The following is a 21,838-nucleotide window of genomic DNA, read 5'->3' as shown; positions in this document are numbered from 1 at the left end:
ACCAAGTCTTGCCATAGGCGAAAACTCCGCTCTGCTTAGTTTATCATTATCTCACAAGTAAAGATCTCCAAATGCCCCATTGTTGCTAACGTATATAGAGGCTTGAAAGGATTTCATTTTTATTTTTCATAAGTTTTGATGGACAGTAATTTTTACATAGAAGTATTTCTTTAATGTTAATTGACGTTGATATTGCAGGAATTTAAAAATATTCAGATACTATTTCAAATTTTGAGTAAATAAAAATGACCATTTAAAAATCAACTATGTAATAAAATCAGGAATAAAACATGTATTATTTTATATTATTTTCTCACTAATTCCCTGATAGCATTGGCAGCAAAATGTGTGCCAGTTGGAAAAGTATCAAATTGTTACATTTTATAGGATACTTTTTTAACATTGTGAATTTGGATTATTAATGAAAGACATTTTTCATCTGTTTTTGGGTGGAGAGAAAAATCAGCAAGGATTGATGTTTACTGATTTAAATCAAACTCTTTGAAGCCTGTATCTAAAAGCTATTTTTAAAATGCTGAATAATTATATCCAATCAATATGTTATCTCCGGATGAATGTGAGAAATAGATTTTCTGATATTTCCATTATTATTTTTGTTAGGTCATGATGGTGCAATTAACTCTGTTGGCTGGAGTCATGACAAGAGGTGGTTAGTTTCTGCATCAGAAGACAGAACATTAAGGATCTGGTCAGTCCGCAATACAGAACCTGCCCTATTTCTGGTAATGAGTAACTCATGTCAGTTAGACACATAGTAGGCCCTGTTCTGCATATTATCAGTACCCAAAACTCTTTTGTGGGAGCCCAGCTTAGGACACACAGTGCTTGACTCAGTATTACCAACTTCAACATATGAAAAATCATGAGTCAGACCACCAAAAGTCATCAGATTGGCCAATTTTTTTTAAAAAAAGACTGTATTGGGTTTTTTAGGTCAGTCTCTGGATTTTTGAACCCCCCCTGCCCATCTCCAGAGTGTGTGCATATGACAATTAGTGTTGCCCACTCTCCCACATGTACTGGATAAGGTGATTTTGGCCGCTGTTTGCAAGAGCTCTCACCCCCACATCTGCCACTCTCCTGCCCTGCAATTAATCCAACCCTCCTCAGTTCAGCCCCCTCTCAGTTCAGTTTGTAGGCCTCCATCGTCATCACCCCATCAGTTCAGGCCCACTGCCCCACCAACCTCAGTTCACCATCCCAGCACTCACCCCATCTGCCCAGAACCCACCATCAGTACAGCCTCCCCACCTCATGAGCCCCCATCCTCTTCACTTCAGCCCCCATACAGCTCCCAGGCCATTGTTCAGCCTCACTTCTGCTCCTCTTAGGGTTCTTCACCCTCCTCAGGCCTGGGGTGGCTGTAGTGGGGTCCCCTCTCCCACTTCCCAGGCTGGTAGGGGAGCAGCTTCCTGGGGCAGACTGTCACTCATTTCTAAGTAAAATTAAGCTTCACTCATGATCTCAGTGATAGAACTCTACAATGTCAGGATTTTTTTTTCAGCCATAGCTGATCATGAGAGAGGCTTAATTTTACTTGGAAAGCATGTCTTTCGGGATAAATTTGCGAGAGTTGGCATGTTGTCTGACTTTGAGTTGCTGATTACTTACAGCTCTGACACCAGTGAGAATGATGGGTACACAGCACCTTTGCAAGTCAGGCCTTGCATGTCTCAAGTTATATAACCAAAAATTGAGGCACCCAGACTTCTGGAAGTTTTGGCTTTATTCACTATATAATTCTTCATACTTTTATTGGCTCTAGTCTGTAATACCATGTTTAATTTCAGTCTGTCCCTGAATTCTGATTTTAAAAAATGGAAGTTTAATATGTTAAACCAGATTATATTAGATTTAACTGACTACAGACGTTATTAATGTTGGTGCCAACTAATTTAAACAAAAAAAAAGAGTAGACCTTGGGATGAGTAAGTATTGTCAACGAAAAGGGCTTTACTCAGTTAACCTGTTATATCTTAGGGCTATAAATTTCCTGGAAAAAATTATATAGTATATATTATATAGATTCTATTAATAATTATTCACTTTGCATTTCAGGGCAAGGAGATGTTCCATAAATCTATACGCTTTGCACAGTTTTATTACATAGATACATTTATATTGCTGTGTTGTGGAGCTGAATTTCATCTGTTAAGTTACTATCTTGACATGAGCAAGGATGACCTAAAACGGTTGGTAAACATTTCCATTAATGGAACAGTGGAAGTATTCTATCAATAGGTGCTTTGTATTATTTTAACAAAAGTAATCTTACATATATCTTTGTCCGGGCATCACAGAATGAAAATGAATCCTGTCCCAAAAGTTTTTTCATCAAGAATGTATTATCAGAGGCAAAGGTTACTACTACTATTGTCGTTAAACTCCTGAAACTGCTCCTTACATTCTGTTGCCTCTGCTGAAATATGTATTCATGCCTTAATTACTTCTCATTACAGTTATTGCAACTAACTTTTTTATGGTGGTCTTAAATATTTTCTGAACTTCAGAGGTAGCCAAACTTCATTTGCCAGAGCAGGAAAGCAACCATATCACTTCAATCACTTTCACTGGCTTTCTGTCACCACATACAATTCAAATATTGTTTTCTTAGTCTTGAAACTTCTGCATGGATTTCCTCCATTCTGCTGTAGGCCTGTTCTACTATATCACCTACTCCTCCCCCATTACCCTGTTTTTCTAGTTCTTGCCTTCTCTTAGTCCTTTTCTCAAGTCTCCCCACTGTTGCAGGTCATTCTCTCACTTGAACTGACCCAATTATACAGAAATGCCACTGACTTCCTGTTAATCTTTTAATTTACAACTGAAACTTCACACCCTCCCAATCTCCCATTACTACATGTTTTCCGTTCACTGTTGCTAGTTTACAGCAATACTTTTGTGCATCCGTATAATTCTAAAAATTCGTCTTTGATCTTTGTTTTTATGTCACCACTATTCTGCAATTTCCTTTCTATTATTTTTCATTTCTATTTTTTTAAACTTTAAAAAAATGTTTAGGCAAACTGCTCTTTAAAAAAAAGCTTTAAGATTATTTATTTTGTTTTATAGTGGTACTGTAGATTTTGGGGCAGGGATAGGAAAGAATTAAGGGCAAAAGAGTATGGATATAGTGCTTACTACTGTGAGTTAATAGTATGCACGTAAGCTCCTAAATTGGGGAAACTGTCATAACTTCATTGGCCCTGTGGCTCCAGTTCATGGTAAGCATGTGCTTAAGTCCATCCCATCATCTTCACTGGGACTTAAGATGTGCTTAGGTGCTCTCTTGAACAGGAATACTTTCCTGAATTGAGGCATAGGGCTAGTAAATGCACATTTGAACTCTAAAACTATAATCTACAGTACCAAAACACAGAGCTAAAATAAACAATTACCTTTAATTTTTTTTAAAAAAGGTTTATGTCTAAAAAACCTGTTTTTGAAAATATAGACTTTAGATTCATATATCTTAAAGTCGGAAGGGACCATTATTATGATCTAGTCTGACTTTGAACAGTAGATTGACAACGGAGATTAATTCCTACTTTGAACAAAGTATAGATGTCTGCTTAGAATTAAGCACTCAATTCCTGAGCATTTGTGATTCCCTACTTTCCATCATTTTTAGGAGTGGCCAGAGTATGATATAGAGTAACTCTATCCCCTCTCCTTGATGGAGATTGCTGTGATCCTTATTTGTATGAATTTAGACTTGCTGCCAGCTGTCTGAACAGAAAGTGTAGTTGCACCTTTTTCCACAGTTTTAGGAACCAAGGACTACAAAATGCCAAGAATTATTATCTGTTTTACATTGGTTTCTATTAACTTTAATGAAATAAAGAATATTTTTTAGCTTTGCAAGTAAATGTATTTTCCTCAGCTTTCCACAACATCTCAGAACCCACACTATAAACATCTTGCATTCTGCAATGTTTACCTTGCAGCATGGTCTTCTAGTGGTTATAGTGGAGAACAGGGAATAAGGAAACTTGAGTTCTGTTCCTAATTCTGTTAGGATTGTATGACTTCAGACAAGTAACTTAAATGTTCTGTGCCTTAGTCTTCCTTTCTGTAAAATGGGGGTAATACTCCTTACCTACCTTTGTAAGTCCATTTTTTTATCCTAAAATGAGATGCTATAGAAATTCCAATCCTGATGTTTCAGATCCAAATGACTACAGCTTTATTTTATAACTCTAAGCTTGTTTAATGAATTGATTTTCTTAGTATTTTTGTGGACTTACTCAGACGCTACGAAGCAATTATGTTGTAGGATAACTGTACGATATCTAGATATCTCTATTTTTGTTCAAATATTTTCCTCTCGATGCTGCAGGTATCCATTTAATTAGTATCACTTAACAGAGCAACGCCAACTCCCAGCACCATGCCATTAATTTCCTGGGGTTATTTTTTGTAGTGCTAAAAAGGACAAACTTGAAATTGTTGACATTATTAAAAAAAACTAAAATTATTATAAGGGCAAGTTGTTGTTTATTACCAAAAAAAAAAAAAGAAGGTATTTTAAAAAAGTTAAATTTGCTTTGACATTTTCTTTATGGCTTCCGTCCAGTCCATTTTATGGCATTTTTACTTTTATAAAGCACAGTGTCACTTCTTTTGTTTCTCACAACTCTCATTCCATGCTCTGAGTTTGGAAAAATGCTTGTTGGAACAGATTCAAGAAGTTTAGAAGGAACCATAAAGAATGCTTTAATCCTTTAATTAGAAGAGCAGGGTAATGCAATCTGGATGGCCAATGGATTCTCTCATTTTTTAGAGGTAAAGACAATACAATAATAAATAGTAATAACAATCTTAATACTTTTCCCATTCTGTGGGGCCTTCCAAACAAGAGTGTCAAAGAGTTCTGTAAGCGTTAAAGAATAAACATCACAGTGTCCCTGTGAAGTGGGTAAGTATTTTTTAAATGACAGAAGTGAGTCAGAGAGAGCCTTCTTTGCAAATGTCACACAAGAGGTTTGTTGCAATCGTAGAAGTAGAATCCAGATGGCCTGACTACTGCATCTATGATTAAATGCAAAATCATCCTTTTTTATCGACAACTTCCTTTACACACTCTGATGTTACCATTTAGTTAAATTTCCTCGTGTCAGCATACATAACTGCTGGTAAAAGCAGTGAAAATTCACTATCTGCCATTAATTTTAATTTGTTTTCAGATTGTGATGCTTCACATCCTTACATGCATTCAGTCCATTTAAAGAATGTGAAGCAGACAAATTTTTTTTCTTTTTTTTTTTCAATTTTGCAGTCAGCCTGACATACCTTTTAAAGAAGGGAATCAACAGTATGTAAGGAATTCAAAATGAGATAAAAACACTATTCAAATGACTGAACTATTAATATGTATATCATTTATTTTAGCACTTACTCATAGTAACAGTATGTACCTAATAAGTGAACAAACTATGGAACATGTTCTCTGACATTTTAGAATGTCAAGCTGTATTAGAGAGAAAGTGGGTGAAGTAATATCTTTTACTGGACCAACTTCTGTTGGTGGAAGAGACAAGCTTTTGAGCTTCACAGACTTAACAGAAGTTCATCCAATAAAAGATACTATCTCACCCACCTTATCTCTCTCGTTCTGGGACCAACATGATTACAACAACACTGCAAACAAGCTGTACCAGCACATGCTGTACATGGATAGGCAGAATTCCATGCTAAGTGTTTCAAGCTAAGAAAAGTCCTTAAAATGCTGATAAATAGCAAAATGTTGAGTTCAGGTACTTCAGAAGAGTTTATGTTCAACAGGATACCCAGGGGATCACGTGGAGTTTTACTGCACAAAAATAAACTTGTTCTAGCTCTCTACCCAGTGCTTATTAGGGTTTGTTGTTATCCAGTAAATCCGATTTCTGACTAGCTCGGTAATAGTGCTTAATATTAGTAAATCCAATCCTCCCTTTTGTCATGGCCTTTGTAAAGTTGATTGCTTAACCCTGGATTTCTTATTTCCCCAAGTGAATTTGTTTACTATGGATTGCCATTGATTGGATTGGCAAGAGACTCCCTGGAACTAAAACTGGAAGTGTTTGAAAGTTGTTAAAAATCTAAGCAGTCATCCATGCTAGTAGATAATGTGGCATCAAACAGAAAGGATTTAAAACTAGAAGGGCCAAGCAAGTCACTAAATTGAATATGCAGAGATATAGCTAAGAATACATCCCTCTAGCGCAGGGCTCTGTTACTAGTCATGTAGGTAATGAAACAGAAGATACTGAAAGGAAAGTCTCTCTTGAGTTAATGGAACACGCAAGAGAAGTCTCTGCATGTTCGTTTGATGACATTTCAGATTATATCACCAGGAGGCCTGTACCCGATAAAAAATATTGAGAGTTGCACGTCTGCAGAAAATGGAGAGGGCCTACAGTTGTATTCAAAAGTGAATAGCAAAACTCCGTGGTTGCTGGGTCTAATGATGTAAACCACATGGCCCCCAAGAATTGATGGCAGGGTTTTAATCAAAGCAGTGCTAGACCCAGTCACATGCTAAGAGATCTAGGGAAGAAGAGAGCTCCACGAGTGCCTTTGGGGGTGTGAATTCTAGTGCCTTTTTCACTGAAGGGAAATGAGTGTGTGGAGCACAGGCCTGCCACCCTCTCCAAGGTGTTTGAGGGTGAGACCTAACAAACCAGGACTGTGAGATTCAGTTAGACTTGGTTGTGAAATATCTGAATGTAAGTGATAGGTCAAACTATAATGTGATGCACACAGACTCAGAGATTTGCCGTTTTACACCTCAGTAAACTCTTCACAAGATAAGGAGTTCAGTTTACATCCAACTGTGTGTGTGTGTGTGTGTGTGTGTGTAATCCTTTAAAAATATAAAACATTGTGTTATTGACTGGGCTAGTTTGAATATGGCTGCCACCTAACCACAGATAGTGTGTGATGATGTGTTCATGAGCATCTCCAAAATAAAGTGTGAAGCAGAGAGGCGGTTGTAAAACGAATTATTATGTAATCAAACATTTTGGTCTAAAAACTGAAATATACTGCTCAAATATACACTGAAATGCAAGTACAATATTTATATTCCAATTGATTTATAATTATATGGTAAAAATGAGAAAGTAAAACATTTTTCAGTAATAGCGTGCTGTGACACTTTTGTGTTTTTATTTCTGATTTTGTCAGCAAGTAGTTTAAGTGAGGTGAGACTGGGGGTATGCAAGACAAATGAGACTCTTGAAAGGGGTACAGTAGTCTGGAAAGGTTGAGAGCCACTGGTCTACACTACACAGGTTGACATAAGGCATCTTATGTTGACCTAATTATGTTAGTGTCTACATTACAGCCTTCCTCCCCCCCGATGTAAGAGCCCTACTGCACTGCATAAATCCACCTCCATGAGAGGTATAAGGCTTATGTTGGTGTAGTTAGGATGATACACCTCTACCTCGATGTAACGCTGTCCTCGGGAGCCAAAAAATCTTACCGTGTTATAGGTGAAACCGCGTTATATTGAACTTGCTTTGATCCACCGGAGTGTGCAGCCCCGCCCCCCCCGGAGCACTGCTTTACCGCATTATATCCGAATTCGTGTTATATTGGGTCGCGTTATATCGAGGTAGTGGTGTACAGTGTCTGTGTAGACACTGCATTCCTTACATTGGCTGTTGGCAGGAGCCGTGAAATTGATAAGCAAGCTGGACATCTAAAGCCCAGCTGTCTCCGACTCCCCTGGAGAGCTGGGTGGCTGGACCCCACTCCTGGTTGGGAGCCAGGGTGAGAATGGACCCTGCTGGGAGCTGGGGCAAGAAGCCCGGGCAGCTGGACCTGACTCTCGGCTGGGGGCCCAGACAAGAATGGACCCTGCTCCCAGCTGGGAGTCAGGGTGAGAAGTCTGGGCAGCTGGACCCTTCTCCCAGCAAGGAACAGGAAGTGGAGGGGGAGGGCAGCCTGCCGGGAGCCGGTGGGGTAGCAAGGCTTCTGGCAGGAAGCTGCCAGAGGAGCTGAGAGACTTGGTTCTCAATTCCCCACACTGCCCCTCTTAGGTTAGTGGAAATGCTCCTGGTGAGGATGCGCACCACCGACCCAAGGAGGGTAGTGTGGACATGCCTAAGTCAACCTAATATAGGTCAATTTATGTTTATAGTCTAGACATATCCTAAGAGGCTGGGGTATGTGGTGGCAGTAAGCTTTAAGCCATGTTTGCATCATCCTAATCCTGGGCTGCTCTGGGGGCTGGAGAGGACCATGGTGGCATAATTTAGACAGTCCTGGGGGAGGTCAATTTAAATTATGACAGCATCCCAGGTTGCCTTAAAGGCTTCATCATTGTGTGCTTGTGATGAAGTCCTTGGAAGGCAGCCTTTTGGCTGTCTTCCACAGTGCCTCCAACAGGTGTATCCTCCCCAAACTTCAACCAGGGCTTTTCGGGCCCCTTTACACCTCTGTGACTGTTTGACCCAACACAAAGTGGGCAGAGTGGTGGTGAGGTTCTTACTGTTGGACTTAGTTTTAATTTCCTCTGCTCAGTTGTGATGCCGAAACAGAAATATTTTTTCTTTCCTTTTAATGAATTCTTATCCTGCTCTAGGATTATCAGGTAAATAAAATTTTAAATAAAAACACAAAACATTTTGTTCCAAATGAAATATGTATCGCGTCCAGAATACCCCTTACTTTATGCAAGGAATACTAAGCTCCTGTGGATCCTTTCTATCTGCTAACTGCAGTCAGTTTTCTGAAGTCACCTCCTCTGTCATAGTCATATCCCTCATTTTATATAATCTTCCTTTCCATCTGCAGTCAAGCACTAAAAGGTTTCCTTTCCTCTACTCCTCACAATTGCACTCCAACCTCCTCATCCCTCCAATCAGTGCTCTGACTAACTCTCCACAAAATCTTATACACCATCACAGCCATTCTTTCCGGAGCAAAGCTAGCATTCTGTCCCTGAAAGTGGAGAGGAAAAAAATTATATACGGTTCCTCTGTGTGACCACAGTGCCTCTTGAATGTGCTAGGGCCTCTCATTTGGGATGGATTCTTCTTTTTTTTTTTTTTCAATTAACTTTTGTTGCTTTCCCTTCCAGTTGTTGGGGAAAGAGTATTCTACTGGTCGAGCCTGATCCAGTTCTCATTGGAGTTAATGGAAAGACTTCCATTGACTTCAGTGGGATTTGGAACAGGTCCTTTATCTATTGTTCATGCATATTGGGGAGGGAAGATATCTGTGCCTGTTTCTCCAGACTCAGCTCATGGGATTTGTTTGCTCCATGTTTACCACTCTGTCTCATGGAGTACTGAATTCACCAGTGAGCAGTTTTTAACCTGAACCATAGCAGAGCAAACAGAGTGCCTGTTGCTAAAACTTGAAATCTTTCCTGACCAGTCTGCATTTGGATACATTATGAGACCTCAAACAATTTTTTTTAAAAACCTTTCAGAATAGATCTCTAGTACCATGCTGGGGGTCAAACAAGGTAGGGTTTGTTTGTTTTCTCATCCATTTTCTCTTCTCCCTCATACGCAGCACATGAAATACAGCACCATACCTATTGATATTTCTACTTGCATAATCATTATAACTGGAAGATTTACTCTTAACACCTTCTGGATGAAGGCTGAATTATTTTGATTTTAAGTAGGTGGAAAGTTGAACATCAGTACATTAGAGCAAAAAGTACTCATGCCTACGTTACCTGTATACATGTTTTTTCCTACTATGAGTCTTCCAACTAAATTGTTTTTTAGCTGAACCTTTATATTACTGTGGCTTTCTCTGGTAATAAAAAGGGGATCTTGGCTTCCAGCTGTTTCACTAGAAGTTTACTTTTGGTCATAAATTATGACTCTTTTTGCTAAATAGTACATTAATCTCATATCTTTTGCAGATATAAACAGAAGAGCATTTGCAAATCAGTACAGAAATTCCCCATGGCTTCTACTGTGGAGATTACCAGCCTTTCAGCAATAAATGATTTCTACTCTTGTATCCTGGGTCCTGGATGATTATTGTTTCTGTACAGTATTTTAGGCTGAATGGCATGGAAATATTCAAGTTAAAAAGTTGGCATGAACTGTATAGCTAGTATCTTTTTCTACAATTATAATACTAATGTAATTTTTCATAGTAGTCTTGTTGGACTCCAGCCTAGCAGATTCCTGTATTTAGATTGTAAATTCTTTGAGGCAGGACTGTTTTATAATATTATATGTTTGTATATAACAACTAGCACAGTGAGGTCCTGCTCCATGACTGGAATCCCTAGGTATGACCACCAAATAAATCAATAATACTTAGAGTAAAATTATTTTATATTTTTATGAAAGAATTGTTGCATTAAAAATGTCAGATTCCAAGGCCACAAGGGACCTCTATGAGCATCTAATCTGACCTCCTGTATAACACAAGCCATAGACCTTCCCCAAAATAATTCTTGGACCAGATCTTTTAGAAAAATATCCAATCTTGATTCAAAAATTGTCAGTGATTGATAATCCACCATGACCCTTGGTAAATTATTCACTGGTTAATTACCCTTAATGTATGTGGACTCGGGAATATTTTACTTATAATCTGTTTTCTGACACTGACCTTGCTTAAATCACTTCACGACTCTGCTTCAGCTTTCCCATCTGTAAAATGGCAGTAATAGTACTTTGCTACCTCACTGGGCTGTTGTGAGAATTAATTCGATGTTTTTAAAATGTTTGGAGGCAACTTCCCCTCCCCCAAAATACTATATAAATGCTGCTATTATATATGCCTATATAGTGATGTATTCTATAGATTCTATTAGCAAGAATTTGGGATGACCATTTTATGCTTGGCAAAGCCAAAAGTGAATAATCCTATTCCACACACATGTAGTATTGTATTTAAAAAAATCAATTTTCTTGCAGGCTGCTGACATACTTTGGCCTATTTGCTAGTAAGAATCTGGCTGTTGAAATAGTTAAGGAGTTTGTTTCAATTGAAGTATGTATATATTTGTGCCTATTTTTGATCGGTACGGGTATTCTGCTTATGGAAATTTAGTAAATATTTATGAATCAAGTAATTTATAAAACTAGATGTTATTAAAACATCGGTATTTTTTTTGCTCTTGTCTCCATTAGATCTGTTTATGTTGTTTGAACTTTAACTCACAGAGGTTACAGATATTATACTTGCAGCTGGTAGCAACCGAACTTTAGAAGTTTTTGACCTCAATGCAGGCTGCAGTGCAGCAGTGATACCAGATGCTCATTCTAGATCAGTCCACCAGATCTGTCAAAATAAGGTAGGTATTTTATTGATTTTTTTTAATATTTAACATACACAATGAATAAGGAGCATTCAGAAAACATTAGGTGATTTAAAAAACTTGCTCTCTCTCCTGTGCAATGTATTTAGTGTACAATAAGATCAAAGGGCTAGATCATCACAGCCTTTATTTAGCTGCAAAGAGGAGTAAGCAAGATATTCTCTTGCTCCATGGTTGGCCCTGCTCAGGTGCACGACAGTGCTCCTCTTCTTACTCAGGGTAGATTGTAACATTACAGTCTAGTTTAACATGAGCTATTTACAGCAACCAAACTCCAAAATACATTTTCGACATCACAATGATTTTATAGCTTTCTATTATCCCTATTTGATTTTCTCGTTTAGCTTTGCAATACCCTGTTCAATGAAGCTTCTTAAGAGTCCTCCAAATCTGTTTATTTCAAAACATTTTAATGCAGATGGATTACATTTACATTGTGTTTTTTTATGAGACCCAGATAGATTTTGTGATAGAGGGAACAACTTGAATTAATAGTCTTTTGCTAAGGGCAGTGAAGATAGGTCTAAATTACACCGACCTAAGTGCTGGTGTGGACAGGGCTATGTGAGTGTGAGTTTCTCCCGCCGACATAGCCTCTACAGCTTGCAGAGTAATTAAGTCCACGGGAGAGTTCTCTCCCATCGGCTTAGAGCGTCTGCACTAGCAGTGCTACAGTGGTGCAGCTGCAAGCTCTGCAGTGTATTTAGCCTTAGGATATGTCTACACTATGAGAGTAGTTCGATTTTACTTAAAGCGAATTTGTGGAACTGATATTACAAAGTCGAACGTGTGTATCCACACTAAGGACAGTAATTCGACTTTGTGAGTCCACACTAACGGGGCAAGCGTCGACATTGGAAGCGGTGCACTGTGGGCAGCTATCCCACAGTTCCCGCAGTCCCCGCTGCCCACTGGAATTCTGGGTCGAGCCCCCAATGCCTGCTGGGGCAAAAAATGTGTCGAGGGTGGTTTTGGGTAACTGTCGTCATTCAACCCTCACTCCCGCCGTCCCTCCGTGAAAGCGCCGGCGGGCAATCAGTTTGCGCACTTTTCTGGTGATTGACAGTGCGGACGCCACAGCACTGCAAGCATGGATCCCGCTGTGATCATCGCTGTAGTTATGGCTGTTGTCAACACCTCGCACCTTATCATCCACCTTTTTCAGAGGCAGATGCTGAGAAATTGGGCGAGGAGGCTACGGCAGCGCGGTGAGGACATTAAGTCTGAGAGGGGCACAGACCTCTCACAAAGCACAGGACCCTGCGCCGTGGACATCATGGTGGCAATGGGTCATGTTGATGCTGTGGAACGGTGATTCTGGGCCCGGGAAACAAGCACAGACTGGTGGGACCGCATAGTGCTGCAGGTCTGGGATGAATAACAGTGGCTGCGAAACTTTCGGATGCGTAAGGGAACTTTCCTGGAACTTTGTGAGTTGCTGTCCCCTGTCCTGAAGCGCAAGGACACCCGGATGCGAGCAGCCCTGACTGTCCAGAAGCGAGTGGCCATAACCCTCTGGAAGCTTGCAACGCCAAACAGCTACCGGTCAGTCACGAACCAATTTGGAGTGGGCAAATCTACCGTGGGGGTTGCTGTGATGCAAGTAGCCAACACAATCGTTGAGCTACTGCTCTCAAAGGTAGTGACCCTGGGAAACGTGCAGGTGATCATAGATGGCTTCGCTGTGATGGGATTCCCAAACTGCGGTGGGGCTATAGATGGAACTCACATCCCTATCCTGGGACCAGACCACCAGGCCAGCCAGTACATTAACCGAAAGGGCTACTTTTCGATGGTGCTACAAGCACTGGTGGACCATAGGGGATGTTTTACCAACATCAACGTCGGATGGCCGGGCAAGGTTCATGACGCTCGCGTTTTCAGGAACTCTGGTCTGTTTAGACGGCTGCAGGAAGGTATTTACTTCCTGGACCACAAAATAACTGTTGGGGATGTGGCGATGCCTATAGTGATCCTCGGGGACCCAACCTACCCGCTAATGCCCTGGCTCATGAAGCCCTATACAGGAGCCCTGGACAGTGAAAAAGAACTCTTCAACTACCGACTGAGCAAGTGCAGAATGGTGGTGGAGTGTGCTTTTGGTGTCTGAAGGGGAGATGGAGAAGCTTACTGACTCATTCTGATCTCAGCGAAACCAATATCCCCATTGTTATTGCAGCTTGCTGTGTGCTCCACAATCTCTGTGAGAGCAAGGGGCAGACATTTATGGCGGGGTGGGAGGTTGAGGCAAATCGCCTGGCTGCTGATTACGCCCAGCCAGACAGCCGGGCAATTAGAAGAGCCCAGCGGGACGCGCTGTGCATCCGGGAAGCTTTGAAAGCAAGGTTCCAGAGTGAGCAGGGTAACCTGTGACTATTAAGTTTGTTTAAACAGAAGCTGAACCTGCCCCCATTTCTTTACCCAGTTAATGTTGACTATCCTCTCCAGTTACCAACCCCTTTCCCCCCTTCCAACACACCTTTAAAAATAAAATAAATGAAACGTTGTTCATTAACACTGTTTTCTTTCTTAAGGATTTTGTGGTAAAGTGTTGAAACTGGGACGCAGACTGTGGTGGGGAGCACGTGTAGTAATGGAAAGGACGCTTCTAAACTCGAGGAATGACAGGCTCCTGCTCCTAGAGCGGTCCGCAGTGGTGGACTGGTTGTTTCAATGGAGCCTGCCACCCCTCCTTTTCGGGACTCTGTGTGTGGGGGCTATGTGACTTTGTGGCGGGGGAGGGCGGTTACAGATCCCCTGCTGCGTGGCTCTGTCATCCAGGCTAAGGACCGCTGCATAAGATCTGTAACCGCCCTCCCCCGCCACAAACTCACATAGTCCCCCCACACAGAACATGAAAACCACCTCCCAGACTGACCAGGGTGCCTAGTGACTGCAATGTGTGTGTGACCTTCTACTGAACCTGCCCCTGTGTCTGTACCCTGGTAAAGGTGACTGTCCTTACCAACCCCCTTCCCCCCCCCCTTCAAACACACTCTCCTCTAAAAGAACATGACGGAAACAGTAATTAACAGAAACATATTTTTTATTAACAACTACAATGTTAGGGGATGAAACTGGGATGGGGGCTTGGGTGAAGCGGGAAGGAAAGGACTTATCAAATCTTTGGGAATGAGAGCCTTCTGCTACTTGAGCAGTCTGCAGGGGTGGAGTGACTGTTTTCACGGCCCCTGCCGCCCCTCCTTTTTGGGACTTTGGGTGGGGGGGGGCGGTTAGAGATAGAATGCAGCAGGGCTCTGTCCTCCTGCCTCCGGTCCTGCAGAATATCTACAAGGCGCCGGAGCGTGTCCGTTTGCTCCCTCATTAGTCCAAGCAGTGTTTGAGTCGCCTGCTGGTTTTCCTGCCACCACCTGTCCTCCCGTTCGCTGTGTGATCGCTGGTATTGTGACATGTTCTCCCTCCACTGGGTCTGCTGGGCCGCCTCAGCTCAGGAGCAGCCCATAAGTTCTGAGAACATCTCATCCCGTGTCCTTCTCTTTCGTCGCCTGATCTGCGCCAGCCTCTGGGAGGGGGATGCCGGGGTAGCTCGGGAGACGCTCGCAGCTGTGGGATGGGAAAAAGGGAGTGAATTCCTCACAAAGATACAGTTTTGCGAACAATGAATATAGTCTTTCTCTGTGAACAAGACCATGCACAGCATCTATCACATGCGCACTCAGTACAAGGTCGAATTTTTGGCCTTCCCATTGAGCGCCTGAGGTCTTGCATTACAGATCACACAAGCGGGGCCAGACAACAGAATTCGGCTAGCAGGCGGACATGGTAAGCCGTAGACTTTTGGCTGCTTAAAGCTTAATTTATAGCAGTGCCCTCCTTTCACGTTCCAAGCAATGCTCCTAGCATTGGCCAGTTCCTGCTGCCGGCAATCTGGTCAGCATGAACTCTGCCCCTGTCCCACCCCCCTCGTGGCTGTCCCCGGGAAAGAACCCTGCATGCTGCCCCTGTCCCGCTTCCACCGTGTGGCTGTAAACCGCCGGTTACAGTTATGTAAAGGAACAGGCAATCAGTGCCAATACTAACATTCCCCTAATTCAAAGCAGGTCACCATGAGTGATATCACTCCGATGAGGATTTCGGAGATAGAGAAAGAGCGCATGCTGCGTGAATGCCAGCAAACACCAGGGCCGTATGCCACCATGCTTTGCGAGGCAATGATCCCGGAGTACTTGCTGCTAGCCTGGCGCGGAAAAGTTTCCTACCATGGAGGACGCAATAAGGCCGCTCTCCCCAGGAACCTGATGCAAAGCCTTTCACAATACCTCCAGGAGAGCTTCGTGGAGATGTCCCAGGAGGATTTTTGCTCTATCCCCGGACATATTGACAGAATTTTCCAGTAGCTGCACTGGCAAGGACTAAAAACTAAAGCGCCTAGGGCAAACTAATCATGAAAAACCGGACATGTTGACAGAATTTTCCAGTAGCTGCACTGGCAAGGACTAAAAACTAGGCCCTTTAAATTGCCGCCAGGGGAAGCCTATCCGCCCTGGTACAGCACACCGGCTTATTTTTACCTCTGGATCCAAGCTTTTTGTTATTTTGAAGAGTTCTTGTAACAAAACACAACTGCCCGTTTGTACAGATACAATAGTTGTCAGTGAGGTTTGAACCATAGACCTTCAGTGTCAAAAGCACCACTTGAGCTAAAGGAGAACTTTTACCCAGGAGACAGTAGTAGACTGTATGGCACTAGTCACCAGAGACATCACATACACTGAGCTGATGTATTATATACACATACCTCTTACACTCTGCTGGCTCCCTGTTCTATTATGGGCTCAGTTCAAGTGCCTGATCCTCCTTTTCAAAGCCCTTACACGAAGGCAATTTATCTACTGGATAGGAATATGTGGACCTTCAGGGATACTTCTCTGGGGCCAGGGTAGAGCAGTTTCATTGCAGGTAGTCCATGATGTTGGAACCCCTTACTATAAGAAATCTGGATATGACTGACATTTGGAAACAGTGCAAAACCCATCTTTTGGGGGAAGGCCTTCCTCCAGTGATGCAGAAAGAATGACCCAGTGACATTTCTCATGAAATAGTAACCTGTTTAAAAGCAAAACCTGAACCAACCTAAAATCCCTCTGTTTGTGATTAGAAATAGCTACAGAAGCAGACATGTCAGTGGAGGTGTCTGCAAACTGCTTATGTGTGGAAGCTGAACTAGTGCCTTGTTCAGTTTCTTGTCCTAAGAAACCAAGTTTAGTTGGGAGTTGGTGGATGGAGGCAAGAAAGTGAGGGAAAAGAGCTTTGGAGACTAAGGAAGCATTGATCTTCATCTGCTTTTCCTTCACTGTGAGCCCAGCAGCCCTTTTTGGGCACTTGCAGACCTCACTGTCCATTACAAAAAATATTTTTTCCAATTTAGTTTTTGTAATGGAAAGTAGTCATTGGATCACAAACTGCATCAGAAAGTCAACTGGATTCATGGAGACTGGAGGAGAGAAAAGGGACCTCACAGGTCCTGGGAATGTGAAAAAAAGAAAGTGTTTGATTTTGTTTTTAATTTATTTACAATATGTATAGCCAAAATTGGGGAGAGAAGATAGTAATTTTCTTTTCCCTACTTTCTCCCTGCTTTCTTCTAGGAAATACTTCTCCTAGTGGAAGGATTTCTTAAATAATGCCTCTCCCTCAAGTTGTTTTTTAAAACAATTTTTTATAATAATGAAATGTGGAATAACTGAGACATAGTTTAATAAAAGTAATCAAGTTCGGGGTGTATATTTAGTAGGCTATTGGCATATTTCTCCGATGATTGATTATAGGCACTCTGCATTCAATCTACCGCCACACAATCTAATGAAGTCACACACTGATGATAATAATTCACGCAATGGAGTAGCTTATTTCTACATTAAGCGCCAACTTCTCATTTGCATTTATGCTTCAGCACATGGACTTTCAGATTTATAGTTGGATCAGAGGATTTGGGATTTTTCATTTTTTTTTAAAGTTTTGATTCCCTTATACAACTACAAAGTTTCCTATATAATCTATAACTGAGCATCTTATTGTATTACACTTCAGCTTTTAGAATATTGTTCAGCTGTGATCACTTGATATATATTTTTTTCAAGTGTTTTGGTTATCAGACTGAAAAATCTGAATTACACATTATTTTGAATGACTTTATGAATGTTCTGTCAGATAACCAAAACCAGGCATAAGCAATGTTGTGAATAAGAGTTTACTAATGTGTTTCCTTAATTTTCTTCCAGAAGTGAGTGATTTAATAAAAAAAGAATTTCAAATTAATATAGCCCTCCTTCAGTTCTGTGATTAATAGTTTAGTACATGTTCTCTGCCATGTGCAGCTGGTGTTTGTTTGTCAATATTATGAGTTAAACATTTTTTCAAGGATTCCTCTTGTGTGACTTGATACTGTTTATTGGATTTAGGATCATTACAGCCCAAATGTAGTTACCATGGTGGAAAATAGTTTCAGTAATTTTATTACAAACCCCACTCCTCCCCAGTTTTCTTCTGTTACTTATAACTAAGGCTGCATTTTAGTTGTGGGTATTTTTAGTAAAAGTCATGGACAGGTCACGGGCAGTAAACAAAAATTCATGTCTGTGACCTGTCCATGAATTTTACTATATACCCCTAACTAAAACTTGGACTGGGGCACCGTGGGGGTGGGAGGGGGCGGGTGGCGGCACCCAACCCCTGACCTCTGCTAGTGCTGGAGGATGGGGGGCAGGTGGCGCATGGCCCAGGACCCCCGCTGGTGCTGAGGGGTGTGGGCAGCAGGGCTGGCAGGCTCCCTACCCAGCTCTGATTGGCATTTCCCTACAGTTCCTAAGGGAGGGGAGGCCAGGGGGGCTCCGCGCACTGCTCCCGCCTCAAGTGCTGGCTCCACAGCTCCCATTGGCCGAGAACCACAGCCAATGGGACTTATGGGGGGTGTCATCTGCGGGTGCAGGCAGTGCATGGAGCCCCCTGGCCCCTCCACCTAGTAGCTGCAGAGACATGCCATTGGGAGCCGGGGAGCACTCCCCAAGTAAGTGCCATCAGCAGGGAAAAAAATCATTCTCGTGGATTCATATTCTTTGCTGGGAAGCTCCCATGGAAAGGGTATTAAAGGCGAAGAGCTGTACCATGGGTTAATGTGGAGGGACCCATCCCTCCCTGTAAATGTTTTTCAGACCTTTTTCCAGGCCTCAGATTTTCAGGATCTCTCCATGGAGTTTAGGTCAGTTGTGGGGTTGCAAGGTAACACTCATTGTGCACTCCATGGACAGCAAATTCTGCCCACACCCCTTACTGGATGATTTTTTAGAAATATATGAAACTTTCAGGGTCTCTCTTGCTGTGAAGAGGGATTCCTCAGAAGGGAATGATTCTGACCCTAAATTACTTATTTTAGGAAAGTATTGAAAATCCATTTACAGTGCTTTTGATCATGGTATTAGTGCTTGAAGACAGCAACCAAAGTGTTAAGGAGAATCTGAATCTTACAGCCAAATCTACAAAAAAAATATTTTGTAGTCAGACTTGATAGAGAAACTGACTTCTAATGTCAACAGTCCCTAGATGTATGAAAACTAGACTCTGAAATGAACTCAGTTATACCGAGAATCAACAGATTATGGTTTATTTTTTTTTATAAGTGTCATGAGATCTTATTTAAATCCACATAAGTAAATGGGTTAAAGAAACTCATGTGTAATCCTCCCTATTATTGGAAGGTTGAGTTAAATGATGGGTGAGCTTATGTACTATACATGCTGCAATGTCTAGCACATTGGGGTAGATTAAGGATGGCTTTTCATCCTCATTTCTGAATGTCTTTGCTTCTGTGGGTTTAAAATAGTTCCTCAGTGCTACTTTCACATAACTTTTTGTGATTATCTGGAGATGTGGTCTGGTAAAACTCTTAACTGTGCTAAACTTCAGTATTATTTGTAACACATACATGCTCAGACTTTTTTTGGCTTCTCTTTTTGCCCTGTCAGCTGAGTGACTTCAGGTTACTTCAGCAGAGAACACTTTAAAGCTGTGGACAAGTATTCATTTGGGAGAAAAATTAGAGGCACAAAGGCAGACTGTGGTATAGCAAAGAAAACTGAGCTTGTTTTATGGAAAATTGTAAATTAAGCTTCTAAATCAACTTGTTCAGTTACATAAAATACATTAATACTTAAAAATATACAAATCAGTGGAAAAAGAAGTCATGAAGTCAACTCTTTAGTTATCGATATGTATATATTAGGGAAAAGCTCTTATAAGAGAGCAATCCTGCACTCAAGAAAATAGTAGGGACCAGAAAATCACTAAAGAAGTTTTTTTGGTAGCATGCCTACTACCGTGTGCTTGTTTGCTTATTTTTATGTAGATGCATCACATTATTTTTATGGTTCTGGTCCAGTGTAGATGAGCAGCTATTCAGAGTTTGATAGACAGAGCCCTTAGGTTCTAGCTGACTACATTAAAATTTATCTAGCTCAGAAATAGTGGCCCTCTTGAGTGAAGTGAGTTGCAGGTTGTTGTCTAAGTAAACTGACTACTCGTGCTCCTTTCTGCCTGAAAATTGCTGAGTAAGCGAATGAACCTTTTGTCTCTCTCAGAAGGTTGTCGGGTATGTCTGGTAATACTGCCTATTGGGGGGAGACCTCTCTATTATGAGCTTACAGGAAATGAGGGATGACATGTAGAGAGCAATAGGATATACCCATCAGCTGTTCTCCGAAGCTCCTTGCCTGCAAGCAGGAAAAAAGAGCAGTAGCAGTTAGAAATCTCCTGGTTTTGCTGCCTCCTAAGGGCAATACTGCAGGTTCAAATAACTCTTTTGCATAGTCATCAGGAGAATAGTGTAGCTTATTGGCTAGAGCACTGCACTGGGATTCAAGACATCCTGGGTTCTATTCCTGGCTCTGTCACTGGCCTGCTGGGTGACCTTGGGCAAGTCACTTCACCTCTCCATGTGTTTGTTTCCCCATCTCTAAAATTGGGATAATGATACAGACTTCCTTTGTAAAGCTCTTTGAGATTTACTGATGAAAAGTGCTGTATAAAAACTGTGTAACAGGGTTCACTCACCACTCTGGCACCTCCTGCTGGCTGTCTTGGGAATTAGCTCTGCGTGTTAGTGCATCCTCTGCCTCGCCACCATCACTCCTGCTCTAGGACCTACGTCTCTCCAAGGACCGTGGCATCCTCTTCACTGACACAACCCTCCGGCCGTGCCACACCCTGTGCTCCCCCCTTCCGGGGGAACTGCAGTCCGCTGTTCAGCCACTTCCCTTAGTGGCTACTGCAACAAATTATCTGGCCACTTCCTTGTGGCCCCAGCATCCTCTTTGCCCTTGCCTCAGGGCCTCAGCCTGCAAACCCCAGCAGCCAGCTCCCCAGGTCCCTGCTCTGCTCTGTCCAGGGTGCTGGCAGGTCTCTCAGCCCTCCAGAGACACAGTCCTTCATCCCTGGACTCCTAGCAGAGAACTGCCTTCCTCTGCCCTGCAGCTCCCTTTTAATATGGGCCTGCTTGGCCCTGACTGGCTGCTCCCTTCAGCCCTTCTCTGACTGGCTGCCTCCTGTGCAGCCTCCCTAGGGCTCTATTAACCGCTTAGAGCCCAGTGTGGGACAGGTACCCCATCACAAACTGTGTATTCTATTACTATTATGATTCTTGAGGTACTTGTTCCAAGTGAAGGAGGCATGGAAGTTGTTCCATCACTTCAGAGAGTTGTGCCGGGAAGGGGCGCATGATCGCTCTTGCGGCTTCCCTTTGCTTCCCTGTCAGAAGTCATTTTTCTGCAGGGAAGCAAAGAAATCTGCAGGGGACATGAATTTTGCATGTGTGCAGTGGTGCAGAATTCCCCTAGGAGTAATTATATGCCAAAAAAATTAGACTCCACAGGATTTTGTGTCTGTGTGGATTATTGTGAGAGGATCATAGTCATGAGGACAAACATGGTTTCTGCAAATAAATGCTCCCGCATGGAAAGAGGACATGTACTGTCCTTGAAAGAATCCAAACCATGGAGATAGTGCAGACAATTTATATTCTGAGCCCCTACTTTGGTCAGAAGTGAGACATCTGAGCACTGTTTTTTGTTGATGTTGTTTGTTTTTTTTTAAACACCTAATAGCATTATATTTCACTCTTGGACAAAAATGAATACTTTAAAAATTATTCTGCTAGGATGAACGGGCAAATACAATTTTGCATCTACATTAAAAGATATTAAGGCTCTATAAAGAGAGAATCTAGGAAACATCAAAATTAAAGTGGAAATTTAATTCTGTCTCTCCTCTTATACAGCAACATTATGGTAGTTTCTAGTTAAAGTATCACATACTATGTCTAAAGTTTAGGACTATCCTGTAAGGTGCTGAGGTGCCTTCTGAGACACATCAACTTCAGTGGGATTTTAGGGCACTCAGCATTTGTCAGGTCCCTCAGTGCACTGGTTGGACAGTGTCCATGTGCATTGAATGGAGTGAAATGTAGTGAACAAGATAGGGATCCTTCAGATCCGTGCCTTATTTGGGGCCAAACTT

At 41.9% G+C, this 21,838-nt stretch overlaps 1 protein-coding gene across 7 annotated transcripts in view; it reads left to right on the top strand.

The window, feature by feature from the left end:
- Window positions 1-21,838, top strand: part of WDR27 (WD repeat domain 27) — a 198,279-nt gene that overhangs the window by 66,670 nt on the left and 109,771 nt on the right. For 6 of the 7 annotated variants that reach the window (XM_065590464.1, XM_065590463.1, XM_065590462.1 and 3 more), the window contains 4 exons: window positions 622-743; window positions 2,080-2,213; window positions 9,896-9,993; window positions 11,166-11,287. In XM_065590464.1, coding sequence (XP_065446536.1) covers window positions 622-743; window positions 2,080-2,213; window positions 9,896-9,993; window positions 11,166-11,287 — 476 coding nt within the window. Of the gene's footprint in view, window positions 1-621; window positions 744-2,079; window positions 2,214-9,895; window positions 9,994-11,165; window positions 11,288-12,476; window positions 12,755-21,838 lie in introns of those variants that run through there. The other variant, XM_065590466.1, reaches the window with a different exon arrangement.

This window comes from Chrysemys picta, chromosome 3 (assembly GCF_011386835.1).
Source record: "Chrysemys picta bellii isolate R12L10 chromosome 3, ASM1138683v2, whole genome shotgun sequence".
NCBI lineage: Eukaryota > Metazoa > Chordata > Testudines > Emydidae > Chrysemys > Chrysemys picta.
Note: the sequence above shows the minus strand (reverse complement) of the source record. Positions and strands in the feature narration are given on the sequence as shown.